This window comes from Conger conger, chromosome 3 (genome assembly GCF_963514075.1).
Source record: "Conger conger chromosome 3, fConCon1.1, whole genome shotgun sequence".
Taxonomy (NCBI): Eukaryota; Metazoa; Chordata; class Actinopteri; order Anguilliformes; family Congridae; genus Conger; species Conger conger.
Genome location: NC_083762.1, coordinates 21,134,487 through 21,159,325, shown reverse-complemented (window position 1 = coordinate 21,159,325; position 24,839 = coordinate 21,134,487). Strand labels below are relative to the sequence as shown.

Here is a 24,839-nt window from a genome sequence, read left to right as displayed (position 1 = left end):
GTAAAATAGCATTGTTTTGAGTAACTATGACTATAGAAACTATATCTAGGATTTTATGACAGTTTTAAAAAACATAATTAGGATAATGTAAAACAGTTAAATTGAATTATCTGGATGATTTCCTCTCAGTACAATTTCCAGAACACCATGTGCTGATCACAGCTCTTTCCAGAAAGTAACATGTTCCTGTCCTTTTGGACATAAAATCTGATTTAATGTCAATTAGAAAATATCCAACACCATGCAAATGTTTGATGCACAATGAAAAGAGGGCAAGTCACATTTTTTAGCACTGCCAAATATTCCCAAGGATACCACTCCAACAGTCAAATTGCATTCTTCCTTAAATGAAATTAATTTCAGTTTATTTGATATATTATTTAATATTAGCATTGATACACTATTTCACAAATATTGGCTATACTGTATAAAAGTGTATAAAATCCAGACAAAAACATAATAGGGAGGTCTACTATTGGTCTTGTTTCTGCTGTGATGTGTTTAATTAATGTATTTAAACAAAATAACAGCGTCAACCAAATAATAATAATAATAATAATAATAACTATACATTTTGTATTACCTTGCCATAAATATAACGGAACAATTACTTTTACCAGATTATTTAGCTGAATATCTAGCACAGTACAATTTGAATTGTGATTGTACTTTCAAACCCTCCACGCTAGAGGGCAGGTATGAAAAAAGTAGTACATCCACTTACATTGTCCCTCTCCGGCACCCATCCGTTCCGTCGTTATCATCGTTGGCCTGAAAGTAGGAGGTCCTTTTCCCGCAGACTCCGCCATGGTGAGCAGAAATTCTCTTCCCTTCATGTAGAAATTCACTGTATAACATCCCTTTTTCTGCGCGCAGTGTGCTTCATCCTCACTGAAATGTAGCACATGTAATGTGTGTATTAATTATATATCCCAATATTGTCTTCCTAAAGTCTGCGGGGTCTGATGTAAAATAGTTACAAATATGAATCCATCACACTTCGTTAACCAATACTTTGCGATGTGGCAGTGTGTCCACTTGGGCTCATATAGCTAGCAGTTTTGTTCAAGTCTTTATTAAAAATTCAGTTCAGCCGGATATTTCTCTCAGAAATATAATTTTGAAAGTTCTAAGTGTGGAGTCGTAATCGTAGTAACCGGCTTTGATAAGTAGGCCCTATTCGGAACCAGTACCATTAGCTAGTAATTGGAAGTACCGCAAGCTAGACCAACTGCTTTACCAACTTAATTAGCTATAGTTATTCTGCATGTATATTGTTAACTGTTTTGTATTGGATGTTGTGCAAATGTATTAATATACATTAAAGGGATTTGTTTGACAGGTAATATGTTATGATTGTTCACGTTGTCTGCGCTGTGTAGCATTTTTCGCTAACTGTACGATAGCATGGTGGTTAACTAGAATGACCGAGAGATGATGCTTGCTTACTGGGCTCCAAGCTGGCGTCCATCTGGCAGTTTTAAACGGTGGCTTGCTGTTGTAGTTGAAGGACTAACACGTAGCTTTATTTTCATTAGGCTCGAGGACCGAAGAAACACTTGAAGCGTGTGGCAGCGCCGAAGCACTGGATGCTGGACAAGCTCACCGGCGTGTTCGTAAGTATTGGTAAATTAGAATGTTGACGTTTAGTCCTGGCCGGGTTATTGTCATGTAGTTCATCTTCCTTACGTGGTCCCATCATAGCTGACTTTATTCAGGCCACTGAAAACGAATCTGCGAATCTTACCTCAGATGCTATTGCTGGAGGGAATGTAGCTTATTTGAATGTTTTGTTAAGCAGAAGCCATATGAATCCCCTACCCTGAACAGTGTCAGTGTCATCCTTCAGAATATGCGCTTACCCCATGTCTTGTGTCACAGGCTCCTCGCCCCTCCACTGGCCCCCACAAACTGAGGGAGTGCCTCCCCCTCATCATCTTCCTGAGGAACCGGCTGAAGTATGCCCTGACTGGAGATGAGGTCAAGAAAATCTGCATGCAGAGATTCATCAAGATTGACGGCAAGGTCCGCACCGACATCACCTACCCCACAGGCTTCATGGGTGAGTTGCATGGCGGACTTGCCTACCTGAGTTCTGTCCACTGTTCAGCCGTTGGTTAGGTTTCGGACATCGTTTCCGTGGATGCATACCCACAGTTGTGCCAATGCTCAAGTGTCTCACGCATCAGTGTCCTCTCTGGCATGGCAGCTCTTAGTTCCAAGAAACCATTTCCACACTGATTTAGGTTGCCAGAAGGGCACTGTTCTTGTAACTGAATTGTACCTGAAGTCATATGCAGACAGTGTTGCTGTTGTATGGGGTAGGGTGCTGCAGGTGTTATTGTCTCCAATAAAGGGTTGATACAGCACAATGACCCAATGGCAGTGGAATGACAAATGCTGCAGCCAGCACTGTAACACAGGCTTTAGTGGAACCGCAGGCATCTTATACCTATTTTTCATCTCGTCTTATCACCTTGTATAGGATTTAAGTGCTGCTCAGGGTGTGACTCACATTTTAGCCTGGAAGTTTAGCTTTGATGCTCCAAAGGGGGATGTTTAGACCTGAAACTGGTTCAGCTGTGAAATGTTTGCCCTAAGAGCCATTTTCACTTCTAAATTAACTACAGGTCTCAGGGGGAAACTTATAGAAGTATGGCTCCCGCAACAATGTTTCGCAAGTTTCTCACGCTTTATAGAAGGTCATGATTTAATCAAAAATGTTGACTCATGCCAAGGCCAGCTGTAGTTACAGTGAGGAGTGACTGTTAAGCATAGCTTTGTTGGAGCCCAATGTGTCGTTAATGCTCTTTTGTAGCACCCTTGGTGTTGCTTGTGACGCAGTTTTGTTCTGGTGTAAGGCACATCTGCTACATTGTCTGCTTACTTAATGGACTTGTACTTTTCTGACAATTTTTTTGTTTTCCAACAAAATGTAGCCTTGTGTCGGTTGGGATTTGACAAGTGCCTTCTGTCTTTTGGTTGAATTGGAGTAAAGGGCTTTTCCTGAGAGGGAACAGTACTGTCCTTTCAGATTGTCAAGCCCATAGCCCTCAGGTCCAGAATCTAGCATTGTATCCACTAATCTTCATGATGCAATTAAATTATATGGCATTTCACTGAGTAGGCCTGCCAATATTGTTGAGTACATATCTGCTTCTTGGAAAGAACTGAAGTTTGTATTTTTCGATCCGTTTCTTCACCTCACGACCATGACAGCATGCTGAAGCATCAAGCATTTGCTGGTGCCCAAAGCAGTGTCAACTTTATATAAACACTCGAGTCCTGCCAGAACTTTTATCCGCCAGTTTTTACTGAAAGTTACGCTACCTGTTCAGTAGTCAATCATAGAACTATTGAGTGAGAAGAGGTATAAAATGGGTGTTTGCATAGACTAGACTCGCGATGGAGGTGGTTGCCATGCTTAATTGCCCATAAGGTCCGTGGATAGACGTTTTTCCCCTTTCTGTTTTCAGATGTGATCAGCATTGAGAAGACTGGAGAGCACTTCCGCCTGATCTACGATGTCAAGGGCCGCTTCACCGTTCACCGCATCACCGCAGAGGAGGCCAAGGTCAGCTGGACCTCAAGCTAAAAACATTGATTTAAACTGCCCCTTGGACCATAATGTTGAACTGAATGTTCTGCATGAGTTTACTGGCTGTATGGTAAAATTCCTAAGCCAATTTCTTTCTAATACTACATTTCCCGCTCACGCTAACTCTGGCTGTAAATAATTTGTAGGATTATTTATTGACCGCTACCATGACATTATTGGCATTTGGAGTTCAGTTCTGGAGTACCACTATGTATACTGGTTTTATTGTTGGAGCCACAACTGCAATCCGATAATTTCTGCAAGCTTTTAATTTTCCTTAATTTCATTTCATGTTTAAAGGGCTTATTTACCCTCTTAAACCACATTGTCCCATATTCGCATTGTGCTTTGCTGCATGCAAGTAAAGCCAACTGTGATCAAATTAACATCTGAGGTGAATCAGTAGAATCATACTCGCTGGAAGGTGTGGGCATATAGCCACTAAAGCTATTTGATATAGATCATGAGGAATTAGAAGGCCAAGGAATGCATTGTATTAATACGTTTAAGGAAAAATTACAACTTCGATCCATATGTTCAACAAACTATGTATGAGCCTATTGATTCTCCTCTGTCTTTAATTGGAGCAGTTATACATTTTTTTTACTCTTATGCAAATGTTTTCAATATTGGATTTGGGCACTGTAGATGAAAATTAGCTTAAGCTAATTGGTACAATATGTCAAATTGCAAGTTATTTAATACTGTACATGGCCCCTTGCTAATAATGTACAATAAACAGTGTGAACATGAGACTTCATGGCATGCTTTGCTATTTCTGACAATGTGGCTTAAGAGGATTGGTCTCAACGTGAAAAGCACCTAATTAATGAGAAGTTTGTAAAAAATTCTGGGTTCAAAATTGTGGTTGGAATGAAAACCAGCATATACAACTATTGGTTGTTCCTGACTTCTTGGCATCAGCACTTTGTTGCCTAAAAGTGTATGCATGTACTTTTCTAAGTCTAGATCAGGGCGTCTGCAAAATGTCTTCCACACTTCACTGAACTCATTTTCCATGCGTCTTGTCCAAAGGTCTACGTGGGTTACTCGTTGCTGTATTGTGGGAACTGTATCACTGTCTTTCCATAATGGAGCATGGCAGAGATTCAGACACATGGGTTAACTTATCTTAAGGTGTGACGTTGCCATTGTGTTTGGAATGACCCAGCTTATGAAGTGAAAACTGTGCTGAACTCTGTTGACTTTGTTTCCTCCTCCTCCTCTTCCTCCCCAGTACAAGCTCTGCAAAGTGAAGAAGCTCATCATTGGCACCAAGGGGGTCCCCCACTTGGTCACACACGATGCCCGCACCATCCGCTACCCTGATCCCCTCATCAAGGTCAACGACACCGTCCGCATTGACCTGGACACTGGCAAGATCACAGAATTCATCAAGTTTGACACCGGTAAGCGGAGTACCTCTTCCTTACATTATTGTGTTTAGTTTTGATTTTATTATTTTTTGTTGACATTCGCTTTGTTTGCAGTCAGAGAGGGTAAGCTCTTTGCATTAATTAAGTGCTGCTAAGTGAAATTGTTGGGTTGCTCTATATTCCCATAGTAAGATGTACAATGGCAGGCCGTGCTTGTGCTCCAAGCATTTGGCTCGGCACCACTGTCTGCCAGGTGTACATTTGGTTCATGCTGTGCAAAGCGTTAGTTCTTCAGGCTGAGTGTTCCTTCTATCATGCCATGGCGAAAGGCTCTGTGAAGTCTCTCGTACCTAGAATGGACTTGGGCCTCCAGCCGTCCCTCTTAATAACCAGCCTCTCTTCTGCAGCTAACCTGTGCATGGTGACCGGCGGTGCTAACTTGGGGCGTATCGGAGTGATCACCAACAGGGAGAGGCACCCTGGCTCCTTCGACGTGGTGCACGTGAAGGACAGCACAGGCAACAGCTTCGCCACCAGGCTGTCCAACATCTTCGTCATCGGCAAGGTGAGCGCGGGTGGTGAAGGACGGCAGTTTGCACCCGTTGTTGAGGTGGAATAGCAGCACTAGATATAATTAGCATGACTTGCGCAGATTTCTTAAAGTGGGCCAAACTAAAGGCCTCCCAGTTGATCTGGCTTATCTCAGAAGACTATGTAACTTGTTTTGAGAGCGTAAACTTCAGAATGACTAAACGGTTTCAGCTCGGAACTAATTAGGATGTTCAGAGATTGCCACTGATGCACCTTTTTTTTGCCTTATTAAAAGCATTCTAATGGGACCTTCTTATTGGTTTAAGTTCTGGGAAAAGTTAGTGTTGAAGTAGTTAAAATGCTGTGGTTTAAACGTATAGCATGTACTTCAGGGGTGTGAGAATGTGAGTGCATCTTTTAATATCCTGACTTTCTGTCCTACCAGGGCAACAAGCCATGGGTTTCCCTGCCCCGCGGAAAGGGAATCCGTTTGACCATTGCCGAGGAGAGGGACAAGAGACTGGCTGCCAAGCAGGGCAGCAGCTAAGCCCGGGCAGCAGCTAAGCCCAGTCAGCATAGGCAGCCCTGTACTCCTGACACCACAAGATGATTTCAATAAAAAGTTATTTACAAAAAACGCATCTCTGAATCTTATTTCTGGGGTTCAAACTGTTGGATTACATTAATCTAGGTGGGATAGTGTCATTTTCAAAGCTTTCACAAACTGTCTCAATATTTTGGCTTGTTTTTAATAGTTATTGCTTGTTTGGGGGGAAATGAGTAAGTGAATGCAGTCATGAAGAACAACTTGGTGCTGTCTTATGACACCATCGTTAAAAGTAAACTTGGGCTGAGGATACGGCATCGGTTTGCACTTAGCATTTTTCACATAAAGTGCTAAAAAGTACCCATCTGAAGACTTAACGATAACAGGATGCAAGTTACGCTTCCTTCATTGAGCCCAACTCCTTCTACCTGTGGAAGTCCACAGTGGTGAATCAATAGCTTGTGCAGTCGTAATTTGGTAATTACGTTTTTTGGAAGCAATTTTATAAGTAATAGATGGCTAGTCCCCTTCAGTTGAAGGGTGGGGGGCAACAAAAGCAGTAGTTGGGTGTATCTTGGGGTCTTCACAAGGGTAAATAAGGTGAGATTGACTACTGGTTAGGAGCAGTGACCCTCTGGAGGTGTGCTTGGGACGTCTGACTGGGAGCTGACCTCGGGGCTGACCCATGACGGGACTACATATCCCAGCTGGCCTGGGAACACCTGGGGATCCCCCGGGAGCATAGGAAAGAAATTGCTAGGGAGAGAGATATCTGGTCTGCTTTGCCACTACAACCTTGGACCAAGCAGTATAACAATCGATAGATTAAATATGCAAAAGGTTTTAAAGTAGATGCCTCCGCCTTAAGCTTAGTGCTGGAGAGCTTTAGATATCTGCTTTAGAGCTGCCTTTACTTATTTTGGCCCCTAGTTGGAGCTTTTTTTGGCATCATCACTATATTTACATTTTTGGTTGTAATTGTAGAGTGTAGGATGTCTGTGGTTTTATACCCATTGTGTGATTTAGGGCAGAAGCCTGCAGAGAAAGTAAGCAGGAGGGAAAGCTGTAATCCCAGTTCCTTCTCGATTACCTCATGTTTGGCCGCACGGATATAGTTCTTCTTGGAGCCGGTTGCTCGTCTTTCCCAGCATGGGTGTTAAGGGCGTGTGCGTTTTTCTCGCCGAGCTGACGGATCCAGAAGACCATATGGGCACTGCTGGGCCACAGGCTGTTCTTCCTGCAGCCTGGGACCCCGGGCGTGTCACCGTCCAGAACTGCACACCCAGCGGGGGCCAGGACCGTTCAGGACACCAGGCTGCTCACTGAGGCCACACTGTCCTTGGGTTATTTTAGGACATCCATCTACCCTGCCCGTCAAGTGTCTCAGGGGCCGGATCATTTCCTGTGCATTTTCGGATTTGGCCACGCCGTCCTCGTGTTCTGCGCTGTTGTGTGTGCGTGTCCTACAGTGGGCACTGAGGGGTGGGGTAGGATGGCATTGGTTAGGCCATGGTGAATTTCCTTCCGCTGTTCAGCTTGTTGGGAGAGAGAAGTATTGCACATTACTTGTATTATGATACATTTTATTGTCAATAGGTCAGATATTGAGCTACTTTGTGCTTATATAGTTATGTGACGCTGAATAGTCATTAATAGAATTATATATGCTGTTACTGAAATGAGTTATTGGCACCTGACAGCAGGGTTCTGTATTATGTTCCCTTGCTTTGCCTTGAGTCCATCGGTTTTTCTAAACGGTTTTGGGCTGACACCAGCCAGGAGGCTGACAGGCTTCCTTTGAAAATAAGAAGTGAGCTTCACCAGGCGTGTTCTGGCCCTCACCATTTTCATTGTTTGTTTCCTTGATAAAAACATTACTTTGATCTGATTAGCCAGGAGGTCCTTGGCCTGAAAATGGATTTGGCACAATGCAAGTCAAAGAAGGTAAAAAATAAAATAGAAAGAAAAATGAAAAACAAAAGAATTCAAATAAAAGGGGGTGGGTGCATTGGTGGTCCAGGAGTGTTTCTTCTGGGCTTTTTGAAGCAGTGGAGTGGGTCGGGACGACCAGGAACAATGGGAACATTCATGTTTGGCTTGTGTGTGGGGGGGGGGGGGGGGTTGCGGGGCAGATGTTTCTGATCAATTGCTTCCATGTGATAGACTTGACTTCATCCATGGTGAGCGTAGTTCTTGATAAGATTACTGTGTTCAGTGATGTGTGCTGCATCAGTCCTCCCCCGTGCAGGCTTCTCCTCTGGTCACCGGAGTATCATGCTGGGCGGAGTGGCTTACGCAAACATCCAGGCTGGCCCAGCTCCCTTTTGGGTGGGGGAAACCAGATGTGTAGGGGGTGTTTTTATATTTGAAGAATAAGGCAGAGTATTGCAAATCCTATGTAAATTTCAACATTGGGATTGCACAGGTTGGCCCGCATAGCTGTTAAACTTGGTGTACTTTAGAGTGCTTTTACTCTATAGTTTATTATTGTTCGTGCTCAGCTTAATGAGTACCAGCAGCTTTAATATCTAAAAACAGTGAGGATTGTAGGGTAAACATGTCCACAAAATGCAGTGGCTATGGGAAGCCTACCTGGCAGGACCTGCTTTTTGTATTCTTGGTTTATACATTCTACTACTCTGCAAGTCATCCTGAACAAGGGCTTCAACGTTATCGTTATTGTTAAAACACTTTGGGCTCAAATGAAGGCTATACTTGAAATTAAGCGGAATTACGTACGTTTTATATGCGTTGTAGGAGATAGCACCCAAGAAAACACATCTATCATTTGGTCACACCCGTTTGATTTTGTATAAGCGATTTGCATTGCGCTCAGCAACGTCGCCAGCTCATAACTGGTTGCAGAAATACAGCTCAACTCAAAGCCACGTTCAAAGTCTGGTATCCTACTATGCAGCTGTCGGAAGACATGGAGATTTGAAACTTACAGGTTTCGATTTGGAAGGAATGCAGTATCCGCTGAAGAGAGCACCGCGCAGTGGACAATCAATTGTAATGCAAAAGAGAAAAAAAAATGAAAATACAGTACAGTAAAAGCAATTCTTAGCGAGGTTCTCCCACAGCACCGTGAGCTTGTTGCGCCCGGAGTCCTCGTGTTTTTCGGAGTGGGTACTTCGGAAAGGCGGGAAAAATATAGAAAATGCCTTTCTGCAAGAGGACAATAGCCCCGAAAGATGTCTGTAAAGGTGACACAAAGCGACAGAGCGCAATTTTCGGGGACTTGGTGGATGTATGCGGCTTCACTCTGTGCTCAATACTCCGGCAGCTTTCGGATTTATCCAGGCAGTCGGTCAGCATCTTGGAAGAGCTGGAAGGGGAACTTGTGTCCATTTATCACCGGTCGGGAACGCTTGAGAACAAAGTCATCAGTTTGCAAAAACACATTTCTGCACTGGCCACCAAGCCACCACAAAAGAGTAAGCGATGCAATTTAATGCAAAGTAGCCTACTTTCCTCTTTTCTGCGTTTGCTTGTTGAATCATTTGCACAGATTTCTGTAAAATGTGAGTTGTTAATGTGCCGTTTTAAAATACCTTTGCAGCAGGACTTGTGGTTATAGATATAAAATGTCATGCAGCCTCGGATTAATCTAGTTGTCTAGCTACTCCAGTACCTGCAAGCTTTTTCGCGTCGACTTTTTCTTAAGTAAGTGATATAATAAAGTAAGTAGGGGCATATTGTGTAACTTATGCTACAATTATAGCTGATCGGAAACTTTTATGATAGCCAGTCGATCAAATCCAGTGGCAATTTTATTCTCTTGACAGTTTGGGCAACATATGTTGATTGCACGTTTACGTCACACACAAACCTTGAATAGAGGCAGAGTTGCACATGTTCCTGCTAATTAAAAGCAAGTCACTAAACTGGCAAAACAAAACCATTGCATGAGTCTACTACGTACTTTACTTTGGTCATTAAACCAGACAATGTTTCTGACTGGAAATAATGTGTAGGATTATATTTTATTAAACCTAATTTGTGAATAGTTACTATTCGGCATAAGCAAATTTAGACATTGCCTGTCAATACACCTAACTCAAAAGATCCGTGGATAGACTGCAATACAAATATTACTCGTCATATGGAATCAGGATTAATGTACACGTTTAGAAAAGCATATTTACAACATTCTCCCCAAGGATGGTCTCATTGTAAATTTGCAGCGTTCTGCAAAGGGCAAATTACGCATTTGGATGTCGATTATGTGCGTGGGTGTTTGCCATTGACGGAGAACGCAACAATTAGGCCAATCATAGCGAAATTAATAATGTAGATCACTTAATACTATATTTTTCCGAATCGTCAATATCGTGGTTTTTATTAAAACAGAGTAGGATTGCAAATATGTGTTTGGATGAAGAACACATTACACTGAGCTAGAGGTGGAAAATCCATGCTCAGAAAGTAGACTAAAACTCCTCCCAGTATTTTGTTTCAACCACCTGGATTTGCTAATTAGCACAGTTAGGAGGTATATCTAATTAGTGAAATAACCTGGCTGATTTCATGCGTGGAAAAAACACATGACGGGGACTTCTACTTTCTGACCCCTGGACTTTCCACCTCTGGCTAATACTGATAATTTCTAAACTTTACCCAAGGTGCATAGTGCTACCTAATGCATATCTAATGTTTTCATAATATGTTCTCATGTCTGACACTTTTTCATATATGTTTCTTGTCTGGTTTCCTCATTTTGCATTATTGCTTATGGTGGAATCCTGCAAAGTGAAGATATTCAGAATATTTATTTTGTCAACTTCCTTTTCCTTATCAGTGTTTAGGATGTGACTGGCTGAGCCCTGCACAGCTGGCCAGTGGTAAGCCAGATCAGGATCTTACTGTAAATCACAACAAAAACAGAGCAGTGAGTTCTGTTATAAGGACAACGAGGAGGGAAAAGTGCTTTGCACCCCACTTTTTTTTAGTAGAGATCAATGGCATGATGTTCCCTCTGCTGACAGCTGGTAACACCTCCTTTCCAAACATTGTGGTGAAAGGATGAACATGCCCCCAGTCACTGTATGTCAGAGTTAAACTGAAACTTATAGGTTTCCAGCCCATCCTGGCTGTTTGCTTGAGGCACAGGGTTCATGTGAAAGTCAGAGAGAGGCTGAGTCACAAGACTCCAACAACCGTGTGGGAGACAGGATCAGCTCCTCTTAACCCAACACCGTCCTGACTTTCCCACGCCATCTAGAGCAGGTTCTCCCTGGCTGGAAAATTCTGTGTTTGGAAATCTGCTTTGAATATATCAATTATGACAATCTGGGCTGTTTCAAGCTGTTCTGTGGTCTGTAATATGGGCATTAACCAAACAGAGCGATACGAAGAATATACATTTTGGAAGCTTTTATGAAAACTTGGTTAAACTGAAACCCACTTGTTAGCATGTTGGATATAAGAATAACCCAATCTGTAGGCTAGAATCACTTCTATTCAGATGCGGTTTAAATTCTCTGCGAGTTATAATAAGGTACTTTGTTTCAAAGAATCATTTTCAGCTCAGTCATAACTATAAATATTCACAGAACTCCCTAGTACTGGCATAATAATTTTCCCCATTAATTTTCAGAATACTAAATGAGCTAATAGGAACCATTTTCATTTGAAACCTGTTCCCTCTCTTGCGCAGCCTATTTGTTATCTCATGGCCTCACATACATGTTCAAGTAAACAAGATCACATGGAACGAGTGTTTGCTCTGTAACAGGGCAGCTAAAATAAAGTTTCTCTCTGCCAATGAAAAAACATCATGAACTAATCAACAGTCTGTGAAAATGAACAGTAAAGCTGCTGAATCTTCGAGCATCCCCCTGTCTATTCTCTCAAATCTTCCCAAAAGACAGGGACACAGTTGTGCAGAAATGAGGGAGAGAGGCAGTGGATGCCAATAGCAAAAAACTGAAGGATTATTACTGGACAGGTTTATCGGAGAGTAACATTACTAACATACATTTATGTACACTACCATTCAAAAGTTTGGGGTCACCTTGTCTGTGGAGTACAGAGCCAAATCCCAAAAATATACAACGCTATAGCGTGCTTGCCTTACCAAAAAGCCATGTATATTGGTCCCAGAATGGTGAAACGACGAGGCTGGCGATTTTCGTGTGTTGAATGCAAGTGTGGTTCATTTGGGAGCAGTGTTTTTTGGCCATGCATTTAATAAGTTGAAAATCCAACAATATAACTTGATTAGTAACAAATCTCTAAACTACACTAATGTTTCTCTTGAGTGAACTTTGCCTGCGATTGATACATTTTGCTGTAATTCATATATGCAAATGCAGCTTTGCATTGGTGGTAGGTGTTCTAGAAATTCTCATTCTCATTCACAAAGTTATTGAGGTGGATTCACTAAACAGTCGTTGGTACATTACTGTTTGCAAGTAATGGTAGAAACAATTGCAACATTGATATTATATGAATAAACCTTGCTTGTAATTTATTAATAGATTTTATATGAAAAATTCAGTCACATTCCTTAGAATTCAAAACCTTGGATGGACTTTATACAAAGTGGTTGAATTGCATTTTATCATATGGAGAACTTTATATTTATTTACAAACCCAGTTCTGTTTCTGAGGAGAGTGTGAGCTGTTTTTGAGCTTCTGAGTTTCAGATTTCTTAGAGTCGCTATCAGAGCAAGGTGGAGCAAAGTGTATTCATGGGATTCCAGCATCTAGGATTAATAGCTGTTTCAGAGAGAGAGGAGTGGGAGGGGGGATCTGAGGGAAAGATAAATTCAGGTGAAGCTCCTAACAACTTCCTGTCTTAGCACTGGGCCTTTCTCTGGAGATACAAAACTTTTTTTGAAATGGCATGCTTTTTCCTATCAACTCTCTCCTAGCTCCTCCCTGGTTGTCATGGCTATGATCCAGATGTGAAGGCCGGAAAAGGAGCCCCCTCCCATTTTCATCTTTTGTTTTCAACTGTGACTGGAGAAGGAACTATGGTCAGCAGGGCCCACTGGTTTCAGGTTCATTCTCTCTGCACTTCAAATATCCAGTTTGTACTGGTTCAGAACTTCTTGAGGAGGGACAAAAGTTCCAGAGTCATCTATTGTATTGGCATTTCTTCATTTGTTTGTCCTGACACATCTGCGCTTTTAAAATAAAATAAAATAAAAGACCAGATGTGCGTCTCTTCAACAAAAGCTGTAGTTGTGCAACAAGTGAAGCTGTTTGAGAGCCCTCGCTTGTTCTGCTGTGTGTTTGGGAGACTCCCATGGCAAGGCAAGTCTGGGAAGTGTGGTGAAACTGGATTTACGTGACAGGATGCTGTCCTGCTGTCTAGATGACTCAGAATGGACTGAATTCAACCAGTCTTGTGGGGCCTCTCAGCAAGTGCTGTATTCTCTTGCTAGCAATCAGTTTTTGAGTTTGTCGTTCGGTTCTCTTGGTGAAATACTGCTCCGTGTCCATGCTAATAGCACTTGTGGATTTATGTGTCCCAGGTCACCAGGGTCTGGTCTCTGTGTGCATGGAGCAGATGACCGGCACACATTTCAATCCGGAAGCATCCGCTGTAACGCTTGAAGATTTCTGTGAAGCGACAGGAGACCAGCGATGGACTGCAGCACAGCTGTTCTTGGCAGTGGTTAGGGGTCTCCTGTCAAGTTAGCCCATCCGTGTGTTTTTTTTCTATGGCTGCAGTTCTCCCGCGGCTTTGCCGATTTCCACTGGCCTGCCTCCGAGTGGACTGGCAGGCTCTCGCATGGAGGCGTCTATTTCCAGGGTTTACTCTCAGCCAAGCTCCGAGGGGAGGAGGGACTGGACTTCCTCTGGGTCGTCCTAGGTTTCCAACACACACTGCAGTTGTTGACATATCCCTCCATGCCTTACGTCATGCAGAAAAGGCATTTGCGTAAGTGCGCTCCCACCCTCCACTTTTTCTTTTTCTTCTTCTTTGTCTTTTTCTCGGTCAGGAGCTTGGCTGGTGCTTTCTTTCTCTGCGTGTGGCTTGTGGTCCTGTTGCTCACAGCGTGCCGGAGGTGTTGTCACACCAGCTGGGATGGGGTGGCACTGAGAGCATGGCAGAACCTTGGGAGAGATGTTCTCCTACAGCGAATGCTCTCCTGGGTCCCAGATGTTCACAAACACCCTCAGGGTTTCTAGTGTTGTCTGTGAGAACAGCGCCCTCACAATGCAAAAAAGGCTGTTACCTTCAACTGTTCATTTGAGAGATGAGGCCTTTTCAAAAGTTCATATTTATCTATGAGACCTCCCTCTGTTCCTCCTTATATGTAGTCTGGCAAGGAGACTGGAAACTCACATTATTTACATAACACGCAGCATTTGTACAAGCCCCAGCGCTATGCCTAGAAGGTTCATAACCTTGCTCCAGTATGACGATGGCAGCGAGAAAGGCGGGATGAGCCAATACCTAAATCCACATACGCTCCTAATTCAACAAGGTAACTAAAAGCAGGCCCGAGATGGACGTTGCCACGGAAACCGCGCACAGCTGTGCGATAGTGTTGTGACAGCTGTGAACTGCAGGGGCTGCGGCTCTGGCCTTGCGGTGTTTGGATTTGGGCCCTGGAAGGAGGCAGAGGAGCGGGGCAGATGTGCAGGAGAGCAGGTCCAGAGACACCAACGACCCCTCTAACTCTGCCACCTCCACCCAACGTTTCCATGGAGACCCTGAGTCAAAGAACCAGAAGAAAGTAGGCGTTAGCCCTATGCAGAGATGCAAGGAGGCCCCTCCCCTCTTTATTCCACCCTTGCCATATTTGTCCAAAAGTATGTGGGGTGAAAGCCAACGAAAACATAGCATCATATTATTCCCACACGCATGTAAAAAAAAAGTTATGGCGACATTCATCCGTAGCTGAAAGACAAGAGAGATAAATACGAAATTTAGGTGCAGCATCGTGTGCAGTGATACCTCAAAGAGATGTTATCCCTGTGTGTTTTGAATCATAGATTCATAATTGGCAAAGAAATTCTATCGCTGAAGAATGGCCCCTTGTTAATGTCAACAAACAGACTCGTCAGCCAGTGCCATAATAGGCTGGAGATTGTTTCCAGATGGAAGGGGTTTGAGACAGGAGAGAGCTGTTGCAAAGGTTGCTGGGAGGTTGACTGGAAACCTTCCAGAAAGGCCAGGCACTGCTGCCGCATTGCATTGTGGTAAAATTGTGTGCGCTGGCAGCAGTGATGAACCCAGCCCTGTAGTAAAAGACACCAGAACATAAACAATAACAGAGTTGGAGTACACATGCTGGGTTTTCATTTGGCTGTTCTCATTGAAGCAGCACATGATGCCCGCCAGCTTTGGCCATGCGCCTCACTAGAATGGCGCAGTACTGTTTCACCACCTCTGTGCATATCACGTTTTCCTCCATGATTACTCATGCTGCAATTGTGCCTCTGTTGAAAGGGCATCCATTTCTTGATATTTCATATTCAAAGTAATTTATGATGTTATAGACTGACCAGGGAAGGGAGGATAATGGTGGCAAATTTTTAGATCCTGTGTTAGTGTGCCTGAGAGTATACTATAGATGAGATTATGGTTGATGTTGGGCAACGTGAGTGTTTGCATGTGTGGATGCGTCTGAGTGCTGCCTGGAGAGTGTGCCTGTGTGTGACCTCACACACGCGTGTATGCATTGGAGGGTTTGAGCCTGTGAGAGTGTATGTGCCCGTGTATGAGCTCACACGCGTGTGTACGCATCAGACAGTTTGGGTCTGTGAGAGTGTATGCGCCTGTTTGTGCTGGGCGTCACACTGCCTGCAGGACAGCAGGTCCGGAGTCGGGCTTCTGCTCCGGACTCACGCCGTGTCAGCCTGACGCTGCAGAACGCACAGAGTGGCGTGATGCGATGCGGTGGAGCGCCGTCTTTTTATAAACTTGAGTAGGCGTGAGGAGTCTCTGTGGAACCGAGAGCCCCGCTCCGATTGAGGACTTCTCTGGAAGGAGGGGAAAAGGGAAGAGCAGGCGCAGGTGCCGTTTGTGCGTGTTTGTGTCCGGGGCTGCTGCTGGCGACCGCGCCTCGATGCGTTGGAGGCGGAGGAGAGCGATGGCGCGGGCAGGGCAGGTGGAGGAGAAGTGGGCCGGCCCACCGACCTCCGTGCCCCTCCTCAGAGGTAAATCTGGCAAAGTGTCCGGTTAATGTGCGCTTGTTTTTAGGGAGTGTCCTTTTTCTTGCCCCTGAGGCAATGGTTTGCATTTACTGGGGTGGGTCATTTCAAGTTTACTGATTCCAGTTTAAATCAGGAGCTAGGAAGTAATTGGACGTTGGCTGGTCATCTGTTGTTTTCTTAAAACGTTCTGTTTTTAGTCCTCGCTTTCTGCTATGGAACAAATGATTGCTACTACCAAAAGTTTGTGGCTGGGCGTTATAACACCCAACATTGGTTCTGCTAAGATCCATTGCATCTTTGAGATATAGTGCTGTGAATAACTACATTTTTATTCCACGAGATGCTTCATAAGAAATTCTTGACTATCTCCTAACTGTCCTGATGTAATCTGGTTGTCTCAAACTACCAGAGAGGCAAAGCAGTTTATTTTATCGTTACTGATTATGCAGTTTTATGAGGTTTAATGCTTGGATCATTCAAAGAGGTTGGATGAAGTCTTGGGTGTTGTTGACCTCTCTGCTACTATTTGCTGTAATTTAACTGTAAATGTACTTTAATTATACACTCTCTCCATATTGCTCAAGTTACTTTAATGCTTAATTGTGCAGCATTTTAAGCTAGTCTAAGTGGTAGATTAGTTACAGTTTCATTTAATCTAGGTCACAGCATCAATTGATAACTCATGAATTTAAAAAATAAATATTTTAGTAAACCTTATTAAATCCATATTTTGCTCATTTGCATATTTGGTATAAATATCTATAACATGGATATTTCACTCAACTACAGAGGACACCTCCATGTTTATCCACATGGCTGACAAAATTCTGGCCTGTTCCCTTACTGTCCATTACAGTAGGGGTTTCTGGATACTCAAGGCTTGACTCACCAGCTGAAGTTATTTTTAATCCTTTTCCATGTAAATACACCATAAAAGAGGGCTTGTTTGTCCATGACCTCGGCCGATAAGGAAGAGAAAAGCACTCCATATTTCAGTGCTCACACATGACATTTGCACAAAGTGCTGGAAGGGTCTGTGATTCAGGCAGAGGCTCCCAGTGGAGAGGTCGGGCTGTCTGTCGGCAGACACACAGGCTGCACAGGTATTTATCTCTCGATATTACCCTGCTTTTTGCTCAGGCTTTCACGTGTGCCTTTACGTAATGCATTTGTACAGCGTTGACTGGAATACGCAGGAATCTGAGCGTAAGTTTGTGAAAACACCCAAACAAAACAAGGCTGTGCGGAAGGGCATCTCACGGGCGATCGGGGCCAGCTGCTCTCATCACCAAATACATTTTTCATGAAATGGCTTCAAAGGCTGTGGTTTATGGGGACAGGCTCCACTTTAGACAAATGGAAAGCATGCTGTTTTTAGGGGCCGTTTGGTTTTACTGCCAGAACGTTTGTGTGAAAGGCAGCATATGGAATTTTTCAACTGCACGGAACAGTGAAATTTGTGCTTTGCTAATGGGAACTTTAGGGAGTCCTAAAGCCAATAGCCGGGTGAGTGAACTCATTGAGAAGGAGGTGACACCCTTCACCAAACTCATGCCTTTTTGATGGAGCAGTACCACTCTCATGGTCAGCAGGCCCCATGGGCCTTTGAACGTGGTCATTTGTAGACAAAACATGCATTTTCTTGGTATCTGTAACTCTCGGCAGGTGCAAGCACCAACTGTAGTTGTTGACACACCTATAGGACCTGAACTTTGTGTTATTTTGGGCTTTGTCCGCTGTCTCTGAGAGTGATACAGGTTTATCCGGAGTAGCATGTCATTGGTGCCAGAAATGGGATGAGTGCCACTGACATGCTGGTTGGCTGGACAGCGCTGTGTGCTGGCTTCTCTTCTGCCTCGCTTCCAGCAGTGACTGAATCCTACTGCCATGTTCTGCCTCTTCCTCGTCCTGCCTCGGACCACTGAGAGCACGAAAGGAATTTGAAATGACATTTAGAAAGACTGAATGGCATGACAAAATGTTGAGCAATGGAAATCTGTTTTCAACCATTCACAGCTCGAGGGGTAGCCTCTTGATTTAAAAAAAAGTGCGCTACACATTTCTGAATATGCAGAGCAAATTTGGGCGGGAAACTCTTGCTGCAGCAGCCGGCCATTGGTTGGCCTCAGCAACCACATGTCCTCATACTTAGCCAATCACATACGCACATTACTACAGGTTCTCATATTCAACCAACCACACATACATCACTACATGATCTCGCCTCATACTCAACCAATCACATACATCACTACATGTTCTCATATTCAACAAATCACATGCACACTAATAGAGCATCTTTTTAATTGGTCTGTTCAACCTCTCAGGTGTTGCTGATTGGCTGTGCTGCTCTATGCATGCTCTGCTTGCTGCAGCTTACAGAATTGCACTCACCCTCTACTACCCAGCTTTCACCTGTTGTTTAGATCTGCTTCGAGGTGCAGGGGGTATTTCTCCCGTTTGGTAGGGGAGATATATGTGCTCCCTGTTCAGTGGGTATTTCATGTCTGTACCTAAAGCAGATACATTCCCTGCCAAGCCAAAATAATTACATAGTATATTTATTATATATTTAATCAAAAATGTGTGAGTTGTTGTCATGAATGAAATGCCATGGTCAATATTTCACAAACCTTTTCATTTCTGCACTGGGATTTAAGTATGATTAATAACGGTAGCTTCGGTGGAAATTCCAGTTTTATCCTGTCAAAGTTATATTTCCTGTCAGATTTACTGTGATAATCACTACGCTTCTTAGTTTTATCTGTAGAGTCATGCACCTGACCGAGCCCTTGAACACTGTCCAAGACCGTACTTGCAGTGCGAACAATTTAATGAATCGTCAACTCTGTACCGGGCCGAATACATAATTTTAGCTTGGTGTGAGGTACGGCGTGTGTCATGGTTGGGTTTTTCCTGAGAGGTATTTGAGCACGAGGGAGTGTGGGGGATGGGGGACAGGGAGAGGCCTGATACCGGCACTGCAGGAAATGAGCGTTGTGTGGACTGCGTCTGCGAACACTGGTGCAGGGTGAGTAAGAGGCGTCCCCGCAGCCCTGCAGCCCGTAATGAGGAGCAGATGTTTTCCACTTTCTTCTTATTAATTCAGCGTCATGTGATCCAGAGGGAACGGTGCCAAAACAATAACTTTCACTCCAAAATTTCCCCCTCTCCCTGCCCCATAACTCTGCTCTCAGACGCTCGCCATTCACTTTGTTGGGATTTATTTACCCGTAAGTCAACGATAAACCTTCATACGAGGCTGCGATGTGTGCAGTATTTTCTGCTGCTCCTGGGTTATGAATGTGCTCATGCTGGTTATAATGGTGTGTTTATTATTATGATTCCTGTGAGGGGTGCTCAGAGAACACGGGCATCAGCGCAGTGTTTCGCTGGAGACGGTGTAGGTTGGAACCAGTGTGTAGCCTGAGATCCAGCGGACAACTGTTTTCCCAGAACATTCTGAGGTCTATTTCAGGGGATTTTGGGTTCTGTAGTGTTTTGCTTTCTCACATCGTGAGTGGCAGGAATGTTCTCATGTGAGCTTTTTTGTATCAGATTTTCAGATTGTGAAAATCTGAGTTCATCTCAAGAGCTCTTTATAGTTGTTTCAAGTCAATAACCCTAGATTCCCCCAAATTGTGTTGTTCTAGATTCTTTAGCAGATTTTGATTTTTTTTACTGCCAATGTATGTTTACTTTTCTGCATGTGTGTGGCTGGACATACTTTCTGTGCTGTAGAGTTTGCACTGTAGTCTGGCAAATGAAGTCATTGTGAAGCCTGTAACCGCACATTAGAGAACGCTGGTGACCACATGGCACCTCCCAGCACTACTGAGGCCAGAACTACCGCAAAGAAACCCTATTGTGTAACAGGCTGGCTTGGGTTTGCAGCAATGGTTGATGTGCTACAACCCCAGACCTGTTGCTGCACTGAATTGTTTATTATCTTCCTTGCTGTAAAATCCAGCTATGCAAGCTTGAACAGCTTGAAAATTGAGCAGGTCATGATGGTCATAAGTTGGTCTAGCTTGGTATTAGCTGGTCGACCAGCAAGTGCAGGTAGCTTTGTCTGAGCTGACCAGCTACCAGCTATTTCAAAAGATAGCTTCAGCTGGTCAAAACATGTCTAGCTGGGATCTGGTCTGAGCTGGTCAACCAGCTAAACCATGCTGAGCTGGAACCTGGTCTGAACTAGTCAGCCAGCTACCAGCTGTTTCAAAACATAGCCTGAGCTGTTTTTTTAGCAGGGTTCTTTCAGAAAGATAGACTTGTATGAGGATGGTGGAGTTTTGCAGCTCAGATTGGCTTGCAATTTGGAGGGACATGGTATTAACAGCTGGCAGCCCTGTAGTCGATTCATTTTGGATCAGGCTGTTGTTATACAATGGTAGTCTCATCATGCTGCGCATCACTTCCTGTTTGCATAAAACCACAGAATGCAACCCAACCCAGTTATTCAGCTCTGAAGATGTTTAAACAGGTGTATTGTATGAATGCACTGCCATGTATTGCTACTCAGTGTGCCATTATTAAGAGTCTGTTCATCAACCTGAGCTCAAAATGGCATCCCTGCCTTTCCCGACCCCTGTCCGTCGCCTCTTTGATTCGATAGTGATGACAGAGGCCCTCACAGCGAGAGCTGGTTTATACAGTGTCTGGGTGGAAGTGGTGCCTGGGGGCCAGTGAGTATTGAGCACTGAGGTGGGATGCACTGAAACAATGGGCTCTTTGGAGCGTCACTCAGCACCTTCTCCTTTAGATCCAGTTCAGAGGTAAGTGGCAGCACTGCACTATGCAGGACCACCGGGCCTGACATCAGAGGATCAGTATTGGGAGGGAGAGGGAGAGAGAGTGAGAGAGAGAGAGAGAGAGAGAGAGAGAGAGAGAGGACACTGCATATCGCTGTTGTTGTGACCTACTGTACCTACTGAAGAGCTACAGCCCCCTCTTGCCTACACATTCACCCTGCTTTAGCTTTTGGTTTGCACTTGAATCTGAGAAGTCTTGTTAAAAATGCATTGCTACTACAAAGGTGTAGGTGGACCAGTAGGTGTCACCCTTCCCTCAGGGCCAAATTAAGTTCAGTGCCCCTACGCAGTGTGGAGGGTGCTGTGCTGTCGATGTTGCCCTTTAAATGACCAGTCAAGCCAAGCCTGACTCTGTGTGGTCATTAAACATCCCATGGCACTTTTCGAAAGAGTAATCCTGGTGTCCTGATCAAATACCTGCAACACTGGCTCTCTATATTTATCTACAGTACCTAATCATGCCTCCTATATTTCACTGGCTGCAAAATCCCTTGAATTCCTGTTCTGCTATTTTATTTTCCTAGGTAATGATTACCAGTGAAAATTTACTACGTCATTTGACCTGTCCGGTTGTATAAAAGTAATGAATTAATATCCATTCCGTGTGAAGTGGACTGGATTATCCGTGTCTGTCTTTTGGGAATGGGGAAGTGTGTGTGTGAAGCAGTGTATGAATGCATTTCCTACTAAATGAACAGACTGGTTCTGCTCACACCGGGACTGTGGAATGTTACCTGTCTGGAACTGAAAAGAGCTCCGCACTCGACAAACACTTGCACAGAATTGCGCTCTTTACCTGCTTTGTTTATCCAAATACAAAGCGAGATCTGCTTCTGACTCAGCTTATTTGGGCGCGTATTATTTTTCTTTAGCATTGTCTGAAAAACAGTTCCTGTGTAGTCATTGTGAAGGCTGTGCAGGAATTCTTACTGGTTGCTTTTCAGTTTTGATCTGCACCAGTCTAAAAGTGGATGAGCAGAGGATGGGTGCTGTCCTTCATGGGAATGTTATTCCAGATGCAAATTCTACTTCTCTACTCTACAAACAGGTAAACTCAAAGATTGTACTGTCTGGCGGCGGATTCTTCTGGAGAAATGTACATTTTCCTGGCTTTACTGTGGCATTGTCTGCAAATATGTGAGGCACTGTGTTAAACTAAAACCCAGAAATATACAAATCAGCTTTGTGACATCAATTGATAACACCTCTGCTTGGTATAGCCAGCCCAGCACTTTTTTCCTAGCAGCATTTCAAAATGTATTTGAGCTTCTAAACAGACTATACACGCTGAAGAGAACACTAATGAGAATGTAACAAAAAAGTTTACAGCAACAATTCCCGTACGCCTTTTAAATTCAAGTTGTGAAATGTCTTTCTGTTTTCTGCTAACTTGGCCTGTAACTGTGACTGGTAGTGTTGCTTTGTCAGTGGGAGAAGGCCTTAATTGCCTTCTTGTTGCAACCCCCCGTGGATCGAAGTAGGGAGCTGAGGGTGTTGGCAGATGACAGCGACTCCTCTTTTGTCCATAAGAGTGTGAAGTAGGTGCTGTGTCTCTGAGTGACATTTACAGCAGTCCTGATGCGCTCTCTGTTGGAGCTGCAGACCCAATTGCAGCAATATACCACCGAGCAGTCAGGACAGAAAGTGCATTTGAAAACAGATAGGCTGTTATTTGTCAGTGCTGGCTAACCGGCCAATCAGCATGCAGCATTTGCTCCCATGGGTTCCTTGCCTGAAGGGTGTTTGTTTCTTGTGAGCATAATTAAACTAATTACTGTGGACAGATCCAAGACTGATAAATTATTTTGAGTAATAATCGTGCGCATCTTAGAGATGCCTGTGGCCCATCTGGATCGATGACTGCCTCCAAGAGTTCACAGACTTACGTCATTGTCATCATGCCGTTAATCAGCATCAGTCTTTTATTTTTCTGTTTGTGTGCAAACATTGAATTATTCCTTCCAGATCTAGGATCACTGCCAACAAGACTCCTCCTAATATATATGGCAGTGAAATTCACACGCACATGGTTTTATTTTTTCATTTTTTTGTGTGTGTTTTAATTTATATTAGCATAAACTCCTCAACGTGTTTCTCATAGGTCAGAGGCCACACAGAAGCATAGCCTATGAGCAGAAGGACACAGTGAGCGGAGAAAAAGAGGGTTGATTGAATTTGTGCCAAGAGCCAAAGCTTTAACTGTGACTTATTAACACTGGTTCAGTGTTGGTTAATGAGAGAGAGTGGGAGAGGGAGGGGGGAAGAGAAAGAGAGAGAGGGTAAAAGAGAAGAGGAGGGGGAGAGAAGGAGAGAGAGAAGGAGAGAGGGAAAGAGTGAGTGAGTGGGAGAGGAAGAGAGAGAAATGGAAGTATGGGGGGAGACAAAGAGGAGTAACTGGACTGAATTGAGCAGAAGCTGCCCTGTGAGCCGAGATAGTGGCATCTTTATGTGTGATGGGACAGACAGGCCCAGTGCTGTGTGAATGGGTGGCCAGCTGGGTGATGCTCAATGGGGTGCATTAGAGACCCCTTCCTCTCTGACCATGGGGAAAAGGACCCAGCCACCGCCCTACACACACACACACACACACACACTCTCTCTCTCCGGCCCTGTGTGCACTCCCTCTCCCCCCGCCCGCACGTCGGTCTTAGTCTCCCTGCTTCCTGAGCAACGCACGGTTCTCAGAGAGAACTCCCATCTCTCCTCGCTCAGGTCATCTGATATCTCCAGAGTGGCTGGACCGGCAGTCTGTAAAGGGGGACAAGGTGAGGGCGCGATGCGGTTTGCTGTTTTTGTGTGGTGTAAGATCATTGTTTGTGAGATTTGTCTTCTGGTCATCGGGGTGACCAAACCTCCAGTTGAAAAGGCATGGCAGTATCTAGTGAAGATATCCAGTGTGAGGTTGCTTTTCTGGATGAACATGCAGCGTTATCTATTCACTGACACCCTGAATTGGAAAGATACAGGGGTGTAATTCTCAGACTGTGAATGTGTTCATATAAGTAGTTGCATCATCTTTTTTCTGAAAATTTTCCTCAGTTGCTAATTTTGAATACTCAGTGAGAAACTTCAGAGAGGGTCATATAGGGATGTAAAATACCTCTTTCGGGTTGCCCTTCCTTGTTTGGCTGTGTTTTACAGGTCACTGCCTCTCTTATCTTCCATTTGGCGGCTGCTTGTCATCCCAGAGACAGAGGGAGATTCCAATCTCCCACACAGATTTAGGCTTGTCCCTGAAGAGGTGGTGATAGACAGAGCTGGGGGGTGTCCAGCACTGAGTCCTGCACTCTGAGCTCACTGGATCCTACCTGGTGTAGGTGAAACAAAATGGTGTTCCAGGGTTTAGGTGCATTTCCCTCCAGGCTATAGAGCAAGTGTTAGTGCTAACTCTGTCAAGGAAATTTTTTTGGTTGTTGTTATTCTGGATGCCACGTACAGGCTGTTCAGAATGATAAGTATGAGTATTTAAAACTTGCAGGCATACACTCACATTTCTTCATAGTAGTGCCTTCTACAGCACTTTGAACTAGAGGAGTACACTTCATGTGCAGCAGCAGCAGGTAGACAGCAGGTGCCTGTCTGGCCGGAGAAGTTTGTGTTTGGTGAGAGGAGTACAGTTCCACTGACTGGAACCCTCCCTCCTTAAATACGAGGTGAAGCACTCTGAAATATGACTCTGGTTCATTTGCTTTTCACTGTAGATAAGATAAGGCCCTGCATTAAGATCTGAAATTGACCCAGAGAAAAATAAATTAAAGTTTGCAGCTACTAGCACTAGGGCGCAGCCATCTTGGAACAAGCCAGGTTGTGATGTCACTCGGTTGGCTTGTCTCAGCTTCTGAAGCTATTTCTTTTAC

At 44.1% G+C, this 24,839-nt stretch overlaps 2 protein-coding genes across 2 annotated transcripts in view; both read left to right on the top strand.

The window, feature by feature from the left end:
* The first annotated feature begins 732 nt into the window (after positions 1-732).
* On the top strand, positions 733-6,138 carry rps4x (ribosomal protein S4 X-linked). The gene is made up of 7 exons (XM_061236500.1): positions 733-810; positions 1,539-1,616; positions 1,882-2,062; positions 3,477-3,574; positions 4,836-5,007; positions 5,382-5,539; positions 5,951-6,138. Exons 1-7 carry the CDS (start codon positions 808-810, stop codon positions 6,050-6,052), a joined length of 792 nt encoding a protein of 263 aa, XP_061092484.1. The 5' UTR covers positions 733-807; the 3' UTR covers positions 6,053-6,138.
* A 2,847-nt stretch (positions 6,139-8,985) lies between these two features.
* Positions 8,986-24,839, top strand: part of nhsl2 (NHS-like 2) — a 58,762-nt gene continuing 42,908 nt past the window's right edge. The window contains exon 1 of the mRNA XM_061233485.1: positions 8,986-9,489. Coding sequence (XP_061089469.1) covers positions 9,213-9,489 — 277 coding nt within the window. The 5' untranslated portion in view covers positions 8,986-9,212. The remainder of the gene's footprint in view (positions 9,490-24,839) is intronic.